General features: G+C 40.0%; 1 protein-coding gene across 1 annotated transcript in view; it reads right to left on the bottom strand.

Moving 5' to 3' along the window:
* The window catches only part of rttn (rotatin), a gene marked incomplete at its 3' end in the record, with an annotated part of 47,719 nt that overhangs the window by 12,224 nt on the left and 13,675 nt on the right, over window positions 1-21,820 (bottom strand). The window contains 16 exon segments of the mRNA XM_034203921.1: window positions 2,266-2,394; window positions 2,396-2,458; window positions 6,444-6,503; window positions 6,591-6,687; window positions 9,260-9,377; window positions 11,648-11,733; window positions 12,682-12,781; window positions 13,709-13,880; window positions 14,409-14,533; window positions 15,019-15,135; window positions 15,992-16,117; window positions 16,412-16,538; window positions 18,071-18,183; window positions 19,003-19,215; window positions 19,961-20,128; window positions 21,140-21,255. Coding sequence (XP_034059812.1) covers window positions 2,266-2,394; window positions 2,396-2,458; window positions 6,444-6,503; window positions 6,591-6,687; window positions 9,260-9,377; window positions 11,648-11,733; window positions 12,682-12,781; window positions 13,709-13,880; window positions 14,409-14,533; window positions 15,019-15,135; window positions 15,992-16,117; window positions 16,412-16,538; window positions 18,071-18,183; window positions 19,003-19,215; window positions 19,961-20,128; window positions 21,140-21,255 — 1,930 coding nt within the window.

Here is a 21,820-nt window from a genome sequence, read left to right as displayed (position 1 = left end):
TACATTTTGTTTGTGTTAATTTAAATATGTTTCAGTTTAATTAAATGCATATTATGTTAAACATGTAATTAATGCATTTCCAAAGTCAATGATCTATCATTTTAAGTAATAATATCTGATCTGATTTTTGAGTTACAGCTAGAGATAATAAAGGTGCCTCAGTAAATATTGATGTATTGACAACTGTGTTGCAGAAGTAGCGTCCTCGGCATACTCATGACCGCATTAACAAACACATTTGATCACCAATCTAGAGGGAGGAGACATTTACGAGTCATCCAAACAGCAGCAGAGGAATCGACAAGACATACTCGAGGAAACTGTCAAAACAAGGTGAAAAACTTTAGTAATAATATCAAAAGAGATAGGGACTTGTGCACGGAGAGAAAAAGGAAGATATTCTCAATATTCTCTGACCAATTTCGCACGGTACGAAAGTTAGTAGATTGATGCATCTTTGGTGTGCCTTAAAAGTCTTTCCTGTAATTAAGCTGGTTAAAAACAGTGTGAGAGACATTGCCATATTTTTGAGTTCGGTCACATTAGAGGTAAATGAAGACAGACGAAAGCCAAGATGCTGAAACTAATTCTTTCCTGCAATTCTCTCCGAGAGACGGAGAGCGTTATTTAAAAGTGATTTTACTTTCCCTGCTTTGGACTTAGTATTCTGTTCAGTTTCACACCATGTTCTCTTGATGCAGAAACAATGTTCCCTCTCTGTCTCCAATCATCTCTCATCATATAAGACTTTCACTGCTTACCAGATGGCAAAAGTACACACATCCTTTACTGAAGTAGAAGTACAGATACTCGTGTTTAAAAATACTCTGGTGAAAGTAGAAGTACTGACTAAACTTCTTTACTCAAGTCAAAGTAAAGAGGCTTTGAAATGTACTTCAGTAAAAAGTACCCATAACTAGCAGCTGCTTTAAAGAGTACCTGACCTCCCTTTATATTAATAGAACAATAATGTCATTGTTAGCTAATGAATGTTTCCATGCTGAACAACGGCAACATGACAACGTTTCCATTGGTCCCTCTTCTTTAGAGAAGACCAGGAAATGATGGATACACGGATCGTGTTCAAATCAATAGGCACGCAATGACTCTAAAGAATAATGATCACGCATCAAACACACATTCAGACTAAAGGAACCAGCTGTTTGGAAAATGAGAGAAGTAGAAAGTACAAGTATTTGAGTTCAACATGTAAGAAGTAGAAAGTACAGGTATTTGAGTTCAACATGTAAGAAGTAGAAAGTACAGGTATTTGGGTTCAACATGTAAGAAGTAGAAAGTACAGGTATTTGTGTTCAACATGTGAGAAGTAGAAAGTACAGGTATTTGTGTTCAACATGTAAGAAGTAGAAAGTACAGGTATTTGTGTTCAACATGTAAGAAGTAGAAAGTACAGGTATTTGAGTTCAACATGTAAGAAGTAGAAAGTACAGGTATTTGGGTTCAACATGTAAGAAGTAGAAAGTACAGGTATTTGTGTTCAACATGTAAGAAGTAGAAAGTACAGGTATTTGTGTTCAACATGTAAGAAGTAGAAAGTACAGGTATTTGAGTTCAACATGTAAGAAGTAGAAAGTACAGGTATTTGAGTTCAACATGTGAGAAGTAGAAAGTACAGGTATTTGAGTTCAACATGTAAGAAGTAGAAAGTACAGGTATTTGTGTTCAACATGTGAGAAGTAGAAAGTACAGGTATTTGAGTTCAACATGTAAGAAGTAGAAAGTACAGGTATTTGAGTTCAACATGTAAGAAGTAGAAAGTACAGGTATTTGAGTTCAACATGTAAGAAGTAGAAAGTACAGGTATTTGAGTTCAACATGTAAGAAGTAGAAGTACAGGTATTTGTATTCAACATGTAAGAAGTAGAAAGTACAGGTATTTGTGTTCAACATGTAAGAAGTAGAAAGTACAGGTATTTGGGTTCAACATGTAAGAAGTAGAAAGTACAGGTATTTGGGTTCAAAGTGTAAGAAGTAGAAAGTACAGGTATTTGAGTTCAACATGTAAGAAGTAGAAAGTACAGGTATTTGAGTTCAACATGTAAGAAGTAGAAAGTACAGGTATTTGGGTTCAAAGTGTAAGAAGTAGAAAGTACAGGTATTTGTGTTCAACATGTAAGAAGTCTAAGTGAAAAGTCGTCAGAAAAATAAGTAGTGGAGTAAAGTAAATGTACTTAAGTACAGTAACGAAGTATTTGTACTCCACTACTTCCCACCTCTGTTGCTCAAAAGTAAGATGATTCTTACTCAGTATCATCCGTAGAGACGCCATGCAGCTTCTCCAGGAGGTTATCTATCCCAGAATGCCATGCGGTGTTCCAGGCCAGCTGTAGGGCGAGGCGTGCGGGGGGGAAGGTCAGGAGGTCGATAAAGGGGAGGGAGGACGCAGCAAAACGGGCTGACAGCGTGATGAGATCCCGCCTGGAACGGGATGTTGTACCTGGGGGGAAATTTGGGTGAATTTATATAGCTTAGTGTTGGGAAAATACTCTCTTCCAATATCAGAGTTTTTCCCCCAAAAAAGATTTACAACAGCTTATGACTTATTCTACTTCCACTTATTTCAATTCAATGTAGATAAATATGTTAAAACAAAGTGTGTTTAAGAGAAAGTTGTTGATTTTTCTAACACTTAGGGTCGTTGATGAGAGGAAAGGGAAAGTCACATTTACAGAAAACTTTGTGGAGGAAATTCCACACAAAAACAACCTGTTTGGTAAGAAATGAACAATAATAGAAGTTTAAATTAAAGTGTTGTTATTTTATAAAGTCAAAAAAGTCTAAAAGTAATTAAGAACAGTTTAAAGAACAAACACACCCTGAAGTTTGAATTGCATTAGAGTTACAAATACTTAAGGTGTTTGTATATATTGATTGTTGTGTTTTTATCTTAATGTGTGCACATGTGTCTGTTGATTGTGTATATACATATTTTAATATATATTTGTATTTTTGTATTCGGGATTGTGGGAAACGGTATTTCGATCTCTCTGTCGTACACACAAACTGACAGATTGACAATAAAGTTGACTTTGACTTGACTTTGTATATATAATAACATTTTGAATTGCATTAGAGTTACAAATACTTAAAGCCGTTTGTAATGTATAAAATCTATTTCAGCGGAAAGGACAGAATCTAGCACAAGCTACTGATTACTAGATCTGAACACATGCAACAGAAAATACACTTTATACACTCAAAAGGACATTTAGGTCGTAAGGGTCAGAAATGGTGTAAAAATCACTCTTACCTGCAATACGGATACCAAGATGTATTATTCCTTATTACTGGGTGCTATTTCACAACTTGTATATGTTCACTTACGTACTTATTTCTTTCTTATTTAACGTCGTTGTTTGCACTGTGCCTTTGCTGTTGTAACGGTGTAAATTGTGCGACAAATAAAATATTTTTGATTCTGACATTAGCAGCTTTTAATACCTATATTCCATCATTAGCACCAGGGACGTGCACAGGTACGGGCTACTGTTGCCCGGGCAACGGCCCGTTTCCCCTTTTTGGCTGACCTGCCCCTCTGGAGAGAGCGAGAGGTTTTTTTTTCTTTCTGTTGTGGTCGAATCACCATGATAAGCCCACAATTAGTATTGTAGTGTCTCGCTGCGGGAAACACACCAGCTTCATTCTTCTACTTCTTCTTCTTCTTCTTACATGTAATTGCCCGCATGGTAAACTCCCTCGACGGGGCCGCTCGCTCTCTTCTCTTGATCGCCCTCTCTCAGAGAACACTTCACTGCCCGCTTCCTTGTAGGATGTCTGCCATGTCTCTACTTTAATTTGACCATCTCTGTTATCAAGTAATACCTTACCGTCACTGCGCTCATAAAGAATGATAAGAATAATGTGTGTTGAACTGGTTTAATTAATTAGTGAGTTTATTTAAGGTAATTATAGAAGCCCTATTTTATCAGTATGTCTGCAATGGTCAAACTACATTGATTGTCCCCATTTTGTCTTTAGTAGTTTCTAACATTAGATATTTTAATGAGATATGGACCGCAAAACAAAATGTCCCTGGTTTTCATTTTAAAAATCAAGTCACCGAATGCAAGTAGTTGTTAGCTTAGTTTGTTATGAGATGATGATGTGAATTACAGTTCAAATTAGTTAATGTAATTATCGTTTTAGTCTTATATTCTTTTTCGCGGGGGAGGCCCTTTTTCCAGTTTAGAGCAATAGCCCCTCCAAATATCTGTGCACGTCCCTGTTAGCACTAATCTTTATTATTGCATATTTTATAGAGCTTTTCTAGCAGATTATGAACAAGAAGCCGGGGCGCTCCTTGCCAACAGGTAAGACAGGCAACTGCTTGGGGCCCCGGACCTGAAGGGGGCCCCCAAAGAAGGTCCACAGCAACGACAACATGAAACACCCTTTCATTTACTGCAACGACATGTCGGGAAACCCCCTCAAGGCGGCCCCATGTTTACTCATTAGTGGTTTTATGCATTGACACCATTGTCCCCTCTTCTTCATGTCTCTTCTACATCAACATGTGTCCCCTCTTCTTCATGTCTCTTCTACATCAACATGTGTCCCCTCTTCTTCATGTCTCTTCTACATCAACATGTGTCCCCTCTTCTTCATGTCTCTTCTTCATAAACATGTGTCCCCTCTTCTTTCATGTCTCTTCTACATCAACCATGTGTCCCCTCTTCTTCATGTCTCTTCTACATCAACATGTGTCCCCTCTTCTTCATGTCTCTTCTACATCAACATGTGTCCTCTCTTCTCATGTCTCTTCTACATCAACATGTGTCCCCTCTTCTCCATGTCTCTTCTACATCAACATGTGTCCCCTCTTCTTCAGTTCTTCTACATAACATGTTGCCCCTCTTCTTCATGTCTCTTTCTACATACCATGTGTCCCCTCTTCTTCATTGTCTCTTTCTACATCAACACGTGTCCCCTCTTCTTCATGTCTCTTCTACATCAACATCGTGTCCCCTCTTATTCATGTTCTTCTACATCAACATGTGTCCCCTCTTCTTCATGTCTCTTCTACATCAACACGGTGTCCCTCTTCTTCAGTCTCTTCTACATCAACATGTGTCCTCTCTTCTTCATGTCTCTTCTACATCAACATGTGTCCCTCTCTTCTTCATGTCTCTCTTCTTCATCAACATGTGTCCCCTCTTCTTCATGTCTATTCTACATCAACATGTGTCCCCTCTTCTTCATGTCTCTTCTACATCAACATGTGTCCCCTCTTCTTCATGTCTCTTCTACATCAACATGTGTCCCCCTCTTCTCCATGTCTCTTCTACATCAACATGTGTCCCCTCTTCTTCATGTCTCTTCTACATCAACACGTGTCCCCTCTTCTTCATGTCTCTTCTACATCAACATGTGTCCCCTCTTCTTCATGTCTCTTCTACATCAACATGTTGTCCCCTCTTCTTTATGTCTCTTCTTCATCAACATGTGTCCCCTCTTCTTCATGTCTCTTCTACATCAAATGTGTCCCCTCTTCTTCATGTCTCTTCTACATCAACATGTGTCCCTCTTCTTCATGTCTCTTCTACATCAACATGTTGTCCCCTCTTCTTCATGTCTCTTCTTCATCAACATGTGTCCCCCTCTTCTTCATGTCTCTTCTTCATCATCAACATGTGTCCCCTCTTCTTCATGTCTCTTCTTCATCAACATGTGTCCCCTCTTCCTCATGTCTCTTCTACATCAACATGTGTCCCCTCTTCCTCATGTCTCTTCTACATCAACATGTGTCCCCTCTTCTTCATGTCTCTTCTACATCAACATGTGTCCCCTCTTCTTCATGTCTCTTCTACATCAACATGTGTCCCCTCTTCTTCATGTCTCTTCTACATCAACATGCCAGATGGGTTGAAAGTTGCATGAATGGTAATTCCAAATTTAGTATACAAATCCTAGCAATGGTCGAAGAGTGGTTCTGTCTGTTCTAAGGAAGTGAAAAATGAGTAGCAAGACGTGAATTCGAACCGCGGGGAAATCAAACCAGAGACGGAAGTTATCTGTCTGTATAAGTTGTTTAACCTTTATTAGAATGATGGCATTTGTATTACTATTATATTTGTATTTCTGTTGTACCGATATGTTCACTTTGTTTTATGGGGTTTTATATTTGATATTGTTGCATCGACTCAGTTGTCTTGTGTCTGTCGGAGAGAAACTATTATTTATATTATCATACCTTTGACCTCCTTGTGTCTCTCAACCTGATCACATGTTATATTTTGCTGCATGGACCTTTTAAAGTTCTTAACAAATAATCTGAGGGGAATTTCTTGTGTATTTTTAACTTTTGTCATTTTGCACTTTGAGCTGCATGTGTTGTATTTAAAGTGCTATATAAATAAAGCTTTGTTATTATTATTTTATACTTAAATGAGACTTAACGATACATTTACTACAATAAACTTTACCTGCGTATTACCGACAGAGGAAGGGAGAACGGTGTGAGCGTCACATCCGTGTTGTCCGACCTGATACGACACAAAAAACAACATTTAATGGATGCATATTTTCATTTGAGAGGCATTAAGGCTCCGTGAGATAAAACATAAACTCACCATGTTTCCATGCTGGCAATCTCATCAAATAGCAGTAAACTCATCAGGACAGAAATCTCATTCCCATTGCCTTTGTTCTCCTTTAATATCAACGATGCTGTAATTAAGACATGAAATAGACAATTTGAATAACAAAAACAGTTTAAATAATTTATATATAATAACATTTTGAATACCATTAGAGTTACAAATACTTCAAGGAGTTTGTTATGTATAAAAACTGGCACATATTGCTCTGTCTCAAACAGAATATGAACATACAATATACAAAAATAAAATCACGATGTTATAATACAAAAGAAATGTCTCCTAGGTAGCACTTGAAAATAACTTTATAATAAAGAGGTAATTATTGTATTTGTTTCAGGGTAGAATTGTATAAATGATGTTTAATGAAGTTACCTGGACACACTTAATGCAATGAAAACAATAGACTATTTACAAATTAATTACATGATATTACCTTTTAATTATCAAACTGTTGCATCGTGCTAACATCCCACTTACTGCAGTGTGACACCATGGCTAAATGCTATGTATCAATGGATGATGGCCATGTTTTTTTTTTCTGAGAATGAGCCCCCCTGCGCTCAACAACATAACGTTTAAAGCTTCTTTTAATGGTCATTTATTATGCAAAATCCTCTTCTTCATGTCTCTTCTACATCAACATGTGTCCCCTCTTCTTCATGTCTCTTCTACATCAACATGTGTCCCCTCTTCTTCATGTCTCTTCTACATCAACATGTGTCCCCTCTTCTTCATGTCTCTTCTACATCAACATGTGTCCCTTCTTCATGTCTCTTCTACATCAACATGTGTCCCCTCTTCCTCATGTCTCTTCCACATCAACATGTGTCCCCTCTTCTTCATGTCTCTTCTACATCAACATGTGTCCCCTCTTCTTCATGTCTCTTCTACATCAACATGTGTCCCCTCTTCTTCATGTCTCTTCTACATCAACATGTGTCCCCTCTTCCTCATGTCTCTTCTACATCAACATGTGTCCCCTCTTCTTCATGTCTCTTCTACATCAAACATGTGTCCCCTCTTCTTCATGTCTCCTCTACATCAACATGTGTCCCTCTTCTTCATGTCTCTTCTACATCAACATGTGTCCCCTCTTCCTCATGTCTCTTCTACATCAACATGTGTCCCCTCTCTTCATGTCTCTTCTACATTCAACATGTGTCCCCTCTTCTTCATGGTCTCTTCTACATCAACATGTGTCCCCTCTTCCTCATGTCTCTTCCACCATCAACATGTGTCCCCTCTTCTTCATGTCTCTTCTACATCAACATGTGTCCCCTCTTCTTCATGTCTCTTCTACATCAACATGTGTCCCCTCTTCTTCATGTCTCTTCTACATCAACATGTGTCCCCTCTTCTCCATGTCTCTTCTTACATCAACATGTGTCCCCTCTTCTTCACGTCTCTTCTACATCAACATGTGTCCCCATCTTCTTCATGTCTCTTCTACATTCAACATGTGTCCCCTCTTCTTCATGTCTCTTCTACATCAACATGTGTCCCCTCTTCTTCGTGTTCTTCACATCAACATCATCTTCTTCGTGTCTCTTCTACATCAACATGTGTCCCCCTCTTTCTTCGTGTCTCTTCTACATCAACATGTGTCCCCTCTTCTTCGTGTCTCTTCTACATCAACACTGGTGTCCCCTCTTCTTCGTGTCTCTTCTACATCAACATGTGTCCCCCTCTTCTTCATGTCTCTCTACATTCAACATGTGTCCCCTCTTCTTCATGTCTCTTCTACATCAACATGTGTCCCCTCTTCTTCATGTCTCTTCTACATCAACATGTGTCCCCTCTTCTCATGTCTCTTCTACATCAACATGTGTCCCCTCTTCTTCATGTCTCTTCTACATCAACATGTGTCCCCTCTTCTTTCATGTCTCTTCTACATCAACATGTGTCCCTCTCTTCTGCATGTCTCTTCTTAATGTCTCTTCTACATCAACATGTGTCCTCTCTTCTTCATGTCTCTTCTACATCAACATGTGTCCCCTCTTCTTCATGTCTCTTCTACATCAACATGTGTCCCCTCTTCTTCATGTCTCTTCTACATCAACATGTGTCCCCTCTTCTTCATGTCTCTTCTACATCAACATGTGTCCCCTCTTCTTCATGTCTCTTCTACATCAACATGTGTCCCCTCTTCTTCATGTCTCTTCTACATCAACATGTGTCCCCTCTGTGGAAAGAGACTCTGAAAGTTTCAGGAACAAAGATTCTCTCTCTTTTTGATCCATTTCTATAAACACCTGTCTGAAAATGAGCTGATCAGATTTTGGCCACTTTATGATGTCATAACGATGTTTTGTCTCGTGTAACCATTAGCCAATCAGCAACCAAGGTAACCCCCCCCCTTATCACCTGAATCTCCTCCTAGAGCACCATTGAGTTCTTTGTAACCAAATGTCTCTCAGAGGGGCGTGGGGAGGGGCTCCTTATTTTCATCTAAAATAACAGACAGAGAATCAGCACTTTGGAAACAGGGCTGAAACAGAGGGGATTATGGGTAATGCTGCAATGATCTGTTTGGTGTTTCAGCCAATCAGAGACAGGCTCTATATATATCTGAGACCTGTGATATATTGATGAAGAACAGTATAATAGGGGACCTTTAAGATGTTGTGTTGTGAACGTACCCCTGACCAGTGTGAGCAGCAGGAGGCTGCGCTGAGCCAGGCTGTGTCTCAGGGACGGATCAGCGTACACCAACTTCCTCAGGATACACACACATGGCTCCAGCAGGCAGTCTGCGCTCTGAGGAAGAACACACACACACACACTGTTTAATTTAACATATTCTCCCTCTCCGTCTACTCCTGCTCAGAGGCACAGGGTCATGGTTGAGAATTAAAAACATAGGAATTATCATGAAAGAAAGACATTTTCTGTTTTTTGTGTGCAGGAGATCTTTAATATTGTTTTCCACCAAAAAAAGCCTGTTCTCTGTTAACTATGTGTTCTATCTTTTATGCAATAATGGGGGGGAAAAAAGCAGACAGGCAAAACTAAAAAGCATTGAATCACATGGAAATAACCTTATTTTGAGTCTTATTTTGATGCAAAGATGTGAACATAAGAAGGAATGTGGCACAACATAAAAGTAAAACCAGTGCTCTGTTGATTTAAATGTGAAAATGCAAACAAAATGTATATATTTAGCTCCTAAAATCAATAAATTACTGATAAATAATCTTCATCAATTAAGCATTACTTTGCTAATAAATGGGATAATTACTCCTGGTAAGTTTTCTTAACGGTGACATGACATTTTCATCGCCCATGCCAACTTCCCATAAGCTAAATAAACGTCCCTGATTGTTTCAGGCGATGGAGGGACAAACAGGACCTGCAGACATCAACACTTGTTATGTGAGACAAGTGGCCCTGTTTCCTTCACTTTTACCCTCCATGTAAACACACATGCAGCACGATTAGCTGTTAGCGACCTCTGATTCAAGGCCTGCGAATGATCAGCAGTAACTACAGGGCAAACATCCCTTCTGTCTGATACTATTAAAGCAGGCCACTTCATCCTTCATCATGCATGCAAGTTACGGCTGCTGCCTTCCTGGGGGTGTACTACGAAGCAGGATTTTCGCTTAGCGGCTAACTTCAGGGAAAACTCAGGGTTTCCGGTCCTACGAAGCTGGTTCTCTTTTTAGCAGGCTAGATCTCCATGGTAACTTATGCTGTGCGGCTAACCTGGTCGGGAGCAGGTTAGGTTGCAGGCTAAGAGCTCAACTCAGTGAAAGCACTGCCTGCTGACCAATCAGAGCTCAGTGTGCGGAGTTTAAAGCGATCAAGTCATATTACAGGAGAAAGGAAATACAGAAAAGCTGCCGTTGCAGGAAAGACGGCCGGCAAAAATCACCGACTGTGTGAACGTGAACATTAATAGAATATCACCTCCATCTTCAGAGCAATCTGACTATTATAACATTAGTGTTAAGAAAGCTTACTTAAATATCTGCCACAACATAAGTAACCGGATCAGAGTAACATTAAGTACAGTCCGCGGCATATCACTTCATAATGAATCATATATTTTCTTATCTGAGTCAGCTGAGCTCAGACTGTATGCAGAAGTATTATTTTAAGCAACACATTAAGTTGACGAAACACTCGAGACAAATGTAATTAAAGTCAGATCGTGTCTTAGACGGGCAGTGATATCATAAACCTGTTAATGTACGCATTCAAACACTTGTTCTGTTACCAGCTGTGTTCACCTTGCAGGTGCAGCTCTGTGGCTTTGATCCTGGATAAAGTGTTTAAGTCATGGATGTTTAAAGTGTAACTTCTTCATATGTCTAATATTAGAGTTCACTTTTCATTCAGGAAGTATGACGCTGCACTGTCAGTATGCTTCTCCATGTCTGTGATTGGTCGAATGCTCCAGATACCACCCCTTTCATGTGAACACCTAACTAGATAGGACACGGCTGGCTTGAGCGATCCACTTGATAACCCGCATCGTAGTACAGTTTAGCGAGAGCGCGTATGTTTTGGATTAGGCCAACCGGCTAACTCAAACATATCCAGGTTAGGTTGAACCAGCTTCGTAGTACAGGCCTCTGGTCCTCTTGATTGTGTTAATCTGTGTTATATGCAAATGAGCTGTGCGGTTGCCCTGACGTCATTGGCTGCCATCTCCTGGTCCGCCCCCTGAAGATTGTGATTGGAGCACGCCGGGCCCGACGCACTCCAATCGCAGCGCACAGCCGGCGCGCACCTGCTGGAGATGACTACAAAGCCTGTGACTGACGATCACTCTGGAGGCTCTGTTGGGTGAACAGACGCCTCTCGCTAGTGGCTAGTTTGTGTGTGAATGTGTTCAACAGTAGGTTAACTTGTGGGGTCCGTGTTGATCAGTATTATTGTGATTAGATGTGTCTTGATTAGTTGACTTTACACTGACTTTACAACACCTCAAACAAGGACATGGAAGAGCATCTCATGAGATACAGGCTTTCCTTCAATTGGCTTCAACAGAAACTCTATCACAGATTGTGTTGTTGTTTTACCTTGTTGCCGTTTACACTCCCCACAATGAAAGAAATGACTTTGTCTGTTATTCCCAGATTCTTCAGCACTGGGTGCATTGTTGTGTCTGCAGGGAAGCAAGCAGAACATTCAATATATCTGTTAGAGAATATTTCTTCTCTCTTCCTAAGTGTCAAATAATAATTCTTCCTTACTCCTAAGATATTTAACCTTATTGCCTGTTGACGTTTTACGACCAAACCCTGGCTCTGTTATCTCTCTTAAGGAATGGGAGGCTCCAGCTATCTTGATAAACCAGTTCAACTCTCGGTCACAAAATGGTTTACGGCTGTGGGAACGCTGGCTTCTAAACACCACTGACAAGTGATTGAGTATTTCTAGTTGGGGGATAATCTCCTCTAGCTCCACAGATGTTTACGCCTCCCCCAATATGCTCATTAACTCTCTGTAAACTAGTTAAAAGGTCTATCGAGAGATAGGCTGGGCAGAATTGACATGACAACCCACCCGTGCAGTCAGAACCTTTTGCTGCTGTGACTTGTGATATGAATTCTCCGGCCGTTGACTTGTAATAAACTACCAGTGTTTGACATCAAAGCTCCAACTCTCCTCGTGTCTCTGAGTCCTGACTCTCCATTGCAGTAAGTTTGCCTTACAATACCCACAGAAAGCATTTGCATAATCATACACTGTGCTTTTTCTGCTCCTCCTAAGACATATGGTGGTGGGAGGGAAGACACTCTGCGGCATTTGTTGCAAAAATACATTTCACAAGCAGAGTTCTCACTTATTTCACAACCTTTAAGAGTTGTTTTTATCAAGTCCATAAAATGATATCTAGAAATCTGTTTAGGCATTTTAAAACGTACACATTATCAAACCTGATATCCTCAAATCAGCGAGAATCAGGATGTGAATTGCCTACTTTTACACTATCCCTGAGTCATAAGTGTCATAAGTCTACAGTGGTAGACATGCAAGTTTAAAAGTTAGCTTGTAAATGTGTTTAAACAATACTGTACATTAAAGACAGCATTCTTCACAGATATCTCACCTTGCAGCACGACAGACAGTTGCTCCCCTGCCGATCTTTTCAGAGAGATGTCAACAGTGTCCGAGGACAGGATACCAAACAGCTTCTCCACCGACTCCACCTAGCCACCAAAAAACACTTTTAGGGGATGCAGTGAATAGTAGAATAATATTCGATCGATCGTTAAAGGAATTGGCAAAAACATCAGGAAAGTGTGTTTTTAGGGCTCAAATATAAAGATGTACTGCTTTAATCAGTTTTATTTAGTATTAAAGTGAATATTTTGGGGTTTTTGAGGTGAGGTTTCTGGATTTTGAGAAACTAGGATGGATATTTTACAATATATTTTAAAATGTTATAAACCAAAACAGCTTCTCCACCGACTCCACCTAGCCACAAACAAACACTTCTAGGGGTTGGAAAAGTATACCAAAAAAGATTGAATGACTATTTTCATAATATTGATCAATCGTTAAAGAAATTGATCGACTAAAAACTTCAGAAAATTGTGTTTTAAGGGCTCAACTATAAAGATGTACTGCTTAATGTTAAAGTGAATATTTGTGTGGGTTTTGGACTGACAAAGAAAGATATCACTTTGCATTTTGAGAAACTACATGGATGTGTTTCAATATATTCTAAAATGTCAGACTCCAAACGATGAATCGACCAGAAAATAATCAGCAGTTGAATCAATCATGAAAAGTCTTTAGTTGCAGCTCTAATTAGTCTGGCACTAATGCACATTTCTCAGAGTTATTGAAGTGACTGTTATTTTCTATATATTGATTGTTGTGCTTTTATTTAGGTCTAAATGTGTGCATGTGTATAAATGTGTCTTTTGATTGTGTGTATATAGGTATATACATATTTGTATATATCTTTGTTATTGTATTCGGGATTGTGAGAAACGGTATTTCGATCTCTCTGTACACACAAACTGAAAGATTGACGATAAAGTTGACTTTGAAAACATTAGGTAAGCCCATACTGTATCTTCCTGTGGAGAAGTGTATATGTTAGTCTGTGTGTGTTCATGCTTGTATACCTTGAGGACAGACTTGTTGCAGGTGTCCAGCGAGACGTCTGCAGGCTGTCGGAGGCAGAAGAGGTTCGGCAGAGAGGAGATCACTGATTGGTCCAGCTCTGGTCTGGCTGCATCAGCATCATCATGGCTGCTTAAGTGGGGCAGGATTTGTTGCACTGCTGCTATTCTCACACTGTTAAATAATGAGCAGACATTATGTCAAACTTGGGAGTTAAATAATGAATTCAAAAACCCTACTGTTTTAAAACAGACAGATTAAAAGCACAGCTCTATTCAAGAGCCTTTTGTCTGCATTGGGTTGAACATGTAACCTTCCTTTGAGGGGTTTTTGGACACAACATCCAAATGGAAGAACATGAGGCAGGGCAAATTAAGTGCTTTTGCAAGAATTGACCAGGACTTGTCTCCCGGTCAGGGTTCATTTCAATCTCAATCAGTATTCATAGGCTGGGACTGGACGTTTGAGGCCTCACAAAGAACCGAAATGACTTGATAAGAACATGAGCAGACAGGGACAGACGGTGGTAATATGTCCATTACTTTACGTGTTGTAACGCAGAATATTAAGACCTCCAGGAGTTCATCTGGTGCATAAAAAAAACCCTACGACGTCAAACATGCAGAAGAGGCATATCATCACATCCCTGTTTCAAATAAACCCAGAGAGACACAAATAAACAACAAAGGAGCCCAGACTCACGTGGGTTGTTTAGTGAAAAGGAGTCGCAGCGCTGCTTTCAGCTTGGCTTTGCTTGGAAAGACGTCCGACATGTCACTTATCAGCAGGACACAGTTTCCCAGCGAGTCTTCAGTGCCGGCATAGCCCTGACACGCACACACACACAGTCAATTCTCAGAAAGCTTTGGCAGACAATGCACCAAACAATGGGGAATTCCGGCTAAGCAGCCCAACAGTAAATAAAATATGCATCGCTTTGATTATGGCTGGTTTCATTCCGTCGCCCGTTGACGTGGCAGCCCATCTCTGAATGGCCTCCTTGAATTGAATCACACTTGACAGCGTAGTGAAACTCTCATGTATATTCATGAAGTGTTTCCAGGCTCTCTGTTGCCTGAAACTGTTATGCAATTAATAAAAGATTTGTTCCCCACCCAAAAAGGAAAACAATACAACACAGAATATGTAAATGAGGGAATAACTACACTGGCAGCTCAATATGCCGCCTTTGTGGCTAAAAGTGAACTTTTGATCATCGTTGTTTTGTGGAGAACATGTAACACTTCCTGCAGCTCGAGAAATATAATAAGCGCCAAACCTACAAATACAACATCTAAGGAGAGCACGGCACCTGTAACACGGGCATGACCGGGTGAAGTGCCTCGTTGAATCTGTCCCAGGTGGATGCTGTCATCATCAATCGTCCTTTCAGCACGAATAGCAGGATATCCTTGGCGGCGACGTTCACCTATAGATCACAGGTAAACTGCTGAATTCACAATGACACTGCTGACAAAACATTTACCAGCGAGTAATGAAAGTGACAGACGTTTAAACTACATGACACCCCGGTCATCCCTGACGCTTTATCATGAGCTTAAAGTCATGTACTTTTAAAAAGAACATGGAAATCTATTGAGTACTTGTGTTTGATTAGATGCATTTGGTTCAACCTTGACCCAACACATTGAATGAATGTAATGTTCTGCCACTAGGGGTCTCAATCTAATAACAGATGGATTTTGGTGGCGTTGGGAAGTAGCATGGGATCATGGGAGTTGTCAATGCACTCGGCTTGTTCATAGTTTAGGAGGTATTTATCAGGAGCATAATTATCCGCAGTAAAAGTCTGAGTAAACCAGTAAAACTACTAAAGTAAAATCTGTGTTTGTTTTCCAATACTATTCATGAGACAAAGGATATTGGGTGATGTGCGAGCTAATAGCTACAATTTGCTCAGCTTGATTCTCACGGGAGATGACTGAAATCCTTTATCCCGTTGAAAGATAGCGTTAAAAAACATAAAAATGTTAAAAGTGTACGGTACAAACCGGCTTTAAACTGGATAAAAAAAGTCCATTTATGGCAGCTTACGGCAGACAACGCTTACAGACGGGGATACAACAGGCGACCAATTATAATGTACACATATCAAGTAAATGTATACCTCAGGTGTAGTTGGTTATGGATAGCAGGAATATTGTTATATAAGAAGTGGCCAGAAGCAAGATGCTCCAGGAGGTCTAGAAGTCTAATTGCTTCTGTGGAGATACAGGTGTTACAGGTGTTACAGGTGTTACAGGTGTTACAGGAGTGTTGCGTACCTTCTCTGCAGAATCCTGGAGTCCGAAAGCAGTGATTTCATAGAGCACCCTGTGGTGGATAAGGAAGTTGAGTCCGCCGCAGGCCGCCACTTCCTTTCGTGCCACATTCTGGATGCCGAGGCAGTCCTAAGGGTGTATGTAATCACACCAAAGCACATCATAAATTATCGCCATCCTCTCCAGTTCCAATTCAATTTAAAACGTAGCCGCGTACTCCAGATGGTGGTTAGTAAAAAAAACGAAAAAAGCAAGTCTGATTTCAAATGTCAAGTGGGGGTTTTTTTTATCGCTCGCTGTCACACATTCATCCATCTTCATATATCGGCTTATTTACATATGGGTTCCCCAGCAAGCTGCTTTAGAGGCCGTTATTTCATCCATGAACCTGAATGTAAGTGCGTGTTAGATGGATGTTCTGACCTTGGCCAGGCGTAGAGTGCATTGGTATGTTTCCGCTCTGACAGGCAGTAAGGGATGAGACAGAAGCTTCAGGAGGAGTTTCTGGCTCTCTCTTTGGAGGAGGGGGCTGGGATCATCAAACGTCCACCTAGTGATGGACAACCACAGGAGTTAAAGCATGCATGAAATACACCTGCAGTGACTATATAACCCCCTATAGACCCCCCCCCCACACACACACACAGATTATAACACCCCTTGTTGTTAAATACCAACCAACTATGTGCAATAGTTCTTTGATTTGATTTGATTGATTTATTTAGAATAAGTAAAACAATAATACAAAAATGTAACATGATAATTATTGTACAATACAAAATGAATCAGTGTCAAATTGATATACACAAATATTACTGATTGTAAATTATGTATAAACAAATAATCTACTTAATTACACATCTGAAAAGGGGTGGGAAGAAGTTTACACTTATTTAACCCTTCGATGCCCTTAGAGTGACTGGACCCTACACTCGTCCATAAGTGGGTCAAAAAGGACCCATATTAGAATAATGTGTTTTTATGCCATTTTGGTAAAGAGAAATCACTTGTATAATATTTAGTATTATATTTTGGTTCACATTAGAAATATTTTATATTTAATTTTTCACTATTTATAATTTTAAACATTTCTTTTACATTTTGAAAAAAAAAACGAAATTCCATAGAAAACGCATGCGGGTCATTTTTGCTTGGGGTAGAAATACAAAAACTACAATTTCTTAAAATATAAATTTAAAATGTGAATGGCGTGATATCCAAAACATGTTTTTTGAGGAATAGCTGGAATATGAAATTATTAAAAAAATGTTATTACAAAGATACTCTTAGAAAACCACCTCACCGGGTCAAAAAAGACCCACTTATGCATCTAAGGGTTAATCCACCCCTTCTCCCAATTACTAACATTTGTTAATAAAAAACATAAAACAACAAATAAATAAACAGATACATTAACAAACAAATAAACAAACAAATACATAACAGAGGTAAATGATAATCAAGAAAAGTGGCCATCAAACTCTTTAACTCTTGACCCTTCAATAAAGGGAACTGAGAACTTCCAACACTATGTGCAATATCAATATCACTACCATCATTACAAAACACAACATATATAACATGTGCAATATTATTTTTATTATTAATAATGTGCTATGATAACGTCCAATTACGTATCTGCCACTACGGTTAGTTTTGCACTACTAAATACTGGTAATATTTACATTAATGATTTGTTTCCTGTAGATATTTAACTGCTCTTGTTACTGCACTGTTAGTGTACAGTTTCACTATCATGCTGCTGTGTTTATTGTATTGTTGTAACTCTGGCACAACAATGTCCTTCGGGATGAATACATCCTTATCTTATCTCTTATGTGCAATATATATAGATGCCGTTAATAACTGTGCAATATATACCTGGCTGCTAAATCTTCAGAACTGTTACAGGATGTGTATTTTGTAATTTTTGTAATCTTTAATACTTTTCTACGCATGTTTCTTAGGTAACATTAAGCTGTCTTTGGCCCTTTTTATGCTGTAACAAAGTACATTCCCCCTCTGTGGGGCTCATCAAGGTGTTCTGATTGTGATTCTTCACATTGTGAGGTTTGAACGTACAGGTGAGAGCAGATGTGGACACACTCCTTGACGATGGGGAGGTGTTGGTGCAGCGAGAGGCCGTTTATCGCCTGGTCTGCCAGCTCCAGCAACTCCAACCAGTTCTTCTCTCCCTTTGTGAGGAGATGAATACATTAGTGAAGAAGATGAAGATATACAACGCCCATATGAGTGATGGGCTAAACAGGTTAGTGACAGCTGAATGTGTGCAAGAGTGGTTTTTGATTTAGAGCAATACTTCATCCCTACGATGAGCAGTTGTTTATCAATCATCATTTGAATTCTTGGAGAAAAGCTAGTTTTTAGTCTCAACGGAAAACAACAATTTAGAAAATGGAGAAAAGTCTTGATGAAATTAGGTTTTTAAGACTTCACCGAAGCAGAAATGAATATGTTTAGAAAGTAGTAAGCACACGTCTTCAATTCATGTAGTTTTTCCCAGTTTCTTATTATTTGTTCCAAGTAATCTTCTACAATTCAAGGTTGCACAGACATTGAAGTTAATATCCAAAGATCCTCTTGTGGTTGCTAGTTGTCTCAACGGAGAACAAAAATGTAAAAAATTGAGAAAAGTCTTGTTGAAATTTGGTTTTTAAGAATCTATGATATATCGTGCACTAAAATTCAAGTCATATTTATTCAGTTGTATGCTCACTACTTCTAAATACTACGCACAACCCTTACTGTTTAACGTCTCACCTAAGCAAAACTGAATATGTTTGAATAGTAGTGAGCACACGTCTTCAATTCATGTAGTTTCCCCCAGTTTCTTATTCTTTGTTCCAAGTTTTCTTCAACAATTCAAGGTTGCACAGGGGGTGAGGTTGATATCCAAAGATGTGGGTGAAGTATTCCCTTAAGGAAGCAGGTTGTTTATCTGTGTAAATATTCCCTGCAGGGCTGCTTGTGTTGACTCTAAATAAGTGCCTCACCTCAGCTTGTGCTTCCTTCATGAAGTTGCAGGTGGACTCCATCCAGAGGGCGGCGCGGCTCACCCTCCTGTAGAGGTCGTGGCTGTCAGAGTTCACCTGCTCCAGGTAGGCCACCGCTGCCTGGTGCATGCTGGGTAATAAACTCCCCAACGACGTGTCCAAGCACAGGTGGAAAATAGCGGTTGCTGTGCTTTCTGGGAGATGTTCACCAGCCTGTGTGAGGGGGAGAAACCTTCATTACAAACCTTTCTCTGGAGTTTAGGTAAATGAATCACAAAGAAATGAAAAGGGAAAGTACAGTAGAGACTGTCACAGTCAAATTGATAATATAAACAAATTAATATATTTATATTTTCATTATATCTCCTCAGGATTACCGTCTAATTCATATTTATATATTTACGGCATTAATATTGAGAACTGAAACACACATAAGATTTTACTGAATCGCCTGATTGTTTCGAATGCTTTTAAAATGACGTTGCAAAGTATACATTAAATACAACGTAATATAGAGTACAGTACTGTATATACACTATAGGTTACTGTCGTCTAAAGCCTAAAATAGTATTGTGCTTTTTACAAAAACAGTGATTTCAGTAGTGATTATAGGCTATCAGCTTTGCACCAGTTTCAGTACATTTCTAGATTTTACATCAGGCTTGAAAGAAAAATACAGTTTCGTGGCAATAAAGTTGAAAAAATATATAATTACTGTGTGTGGATGATTACTATATGTTAAGTCTCAACATGAACACTGTAAGCGGATTATTTAAACAGCATGTGTGTGGTTATGAATCTTTTGATAGCTAATCAGCTGCAGGTGTCCCTTGAAAAAGAGATCATTGATCTCAAGGGGATTTTACCTGGATAAATAAAGGTTTTGAATTGAATCAGTCTTTTGATCGCTAAAGGTGGTTTCCACTATGTTGTGATTTGCTCATAGGTGCCCACACACCTTCTCAGGAGGGAGGATGGTCTGCAGGAGTTTGATGGTGAGTATAGAGACGCTTGAGTATGCCATCCTGTGATGAACCTGAGCGCTGCGGGGAATATCTGCTGAAACGCTCTGATGGTAGCTGAGGATTTCCCCCAATAGCTCCATGCAGGCTTGCAGCTTTTGCTTCTAAAAGAGAACACACACAGAGAGACAGAAATGAAGACAAAAGCACAGCAGGCAAACACACCACACACACACACAGTCAGACACACACACACACACACACACAGTCAGACACACACAGTCAGACACACACACACACAGTCAGACACACACACAGTCAGACACACACACACACACACACACACACACACACACACACACACACACACACACACACACACACACACACACACACACACACACACACACACACACACACACACACACACACACACACACACACACACACACACACACACACACACACACACACACACACACACACACACACACACACACACACACACACACACACACACACACACACACGTTAGGAATTGAATGTAATCAGATTTCAGGGTTATTTTAGGACGAGATACAGATCCACGCTATCTCAGTCTGAATAAATTGGAACAATCTATTCTCAGCCACTTTGTTCCAGGGAGGAGAAATTAAACAAAGGACGGTTTCCACCAGCAGGGGGCAGTAGATGTCCTGTGCATTGCTGCGGCTGGCGAGAACAGTTTTGTCCGATTCCCAGAGGAAAAACCTCGAAGTCGAGAACAAACCGGTTCTCAGGCTGCGAGCTCTGGGCATGTTTTAAACAGCAGAGGGCCACAGGGGCCGGGCCCTGACAAGTGTATGTGTCCCCTCGCATAGGAACACACAGTCTTTACAGTCAGGGAGGATAACAAACTGTGTGCGTTGAAGAAACACCATGCAATGTGTAAATAGAGACATTAACAAACCCAACATTGATTCAGATGAGAGGTGTGAATGCCTGTGAAGCCCTTTGTAGCTTTTTATAATTCATTCAGCTCCATCACATGCCTACACTTGACAGTGAAGCACCGTATGCCTGTGTGTCGCTGGCAAATTGTCTGGAGGCCAACAAACCCCCACCACCACCCCTTCAGTGAAGTGTATCCATTCATCTACATAAGAGGCTTTGTCACGAGTCGTGTTTTGACTTGCCAGCTCCGTCCCCACCAGGCTGCGGTCGTCCCACACCAGCTCGCAGACGCTGTCCCCGAGCAGGAGCACGCCGCCGCTCAGCAGCTCCAACACACGGTGGAACACGTGAGAAACCTCTGGGAGAGGAGAGAGGAGGAGAGAGGAAACTGAGAAGGAGACGCAGACTGAGTGTAGGAAGTGTTGGGAACATCCTGAATGTCCTCTTCCAATATCAGAGTCACGTGATAACAAAGGTATCCCAACTGTAGCTGTGAACATGACAGGATGTGTGATTACCTAGAAGAGCATCAGGACTGTTTGAGGCAGATGATAGCTATGTGATTAACATGATGATTCAGCCTCTATGGAGAGAGACATCAAGCATGCTCATTTCTGACGTGGAGCTAATCTGAACTAAACATTGAATACTGCTTTCTATTCCTCCATCTTGTGACTGTGTGACTCCCTCTCTTGGATATCAGCATGTGAAGGACACTGTTCAGGAACTAGTTGATGCTCTGTATGTGATGACTCCTTCCATTCTGGAGAGGATCACAGATACATGGATCCTGAGGTTGAAGCTCAAACTGGGGACGAGGGATTATTAACATTTTAAGTATTCAGAAAAAAGTCTGAATTTTGAGAAAAAATCCAGAATTCTGAGATTTTTTAGAAAAGTTATAATTTTGAGAGAAAGTCAAT

The sequence above is a fragment of the Gymnodraco acuticeps genome, unplaced genomic scaffold (genome assembly GCF_902827175.1).
Source record: "Gymnodraco acuticeps unplaced genomic scaffold, fGymAcu1.1, whole genome shotgun sequence".
Classification (NCBI taxonomy): Eukaryota; Metazoa; Chordata; class Actinopteri; order Perciformes; family Bathydraconidae; genus Gymnodraco; species Gymnodraco acuticeps.
This window is presented reverse-complemented; position numbering and strand designations above follow the sequence as displayed.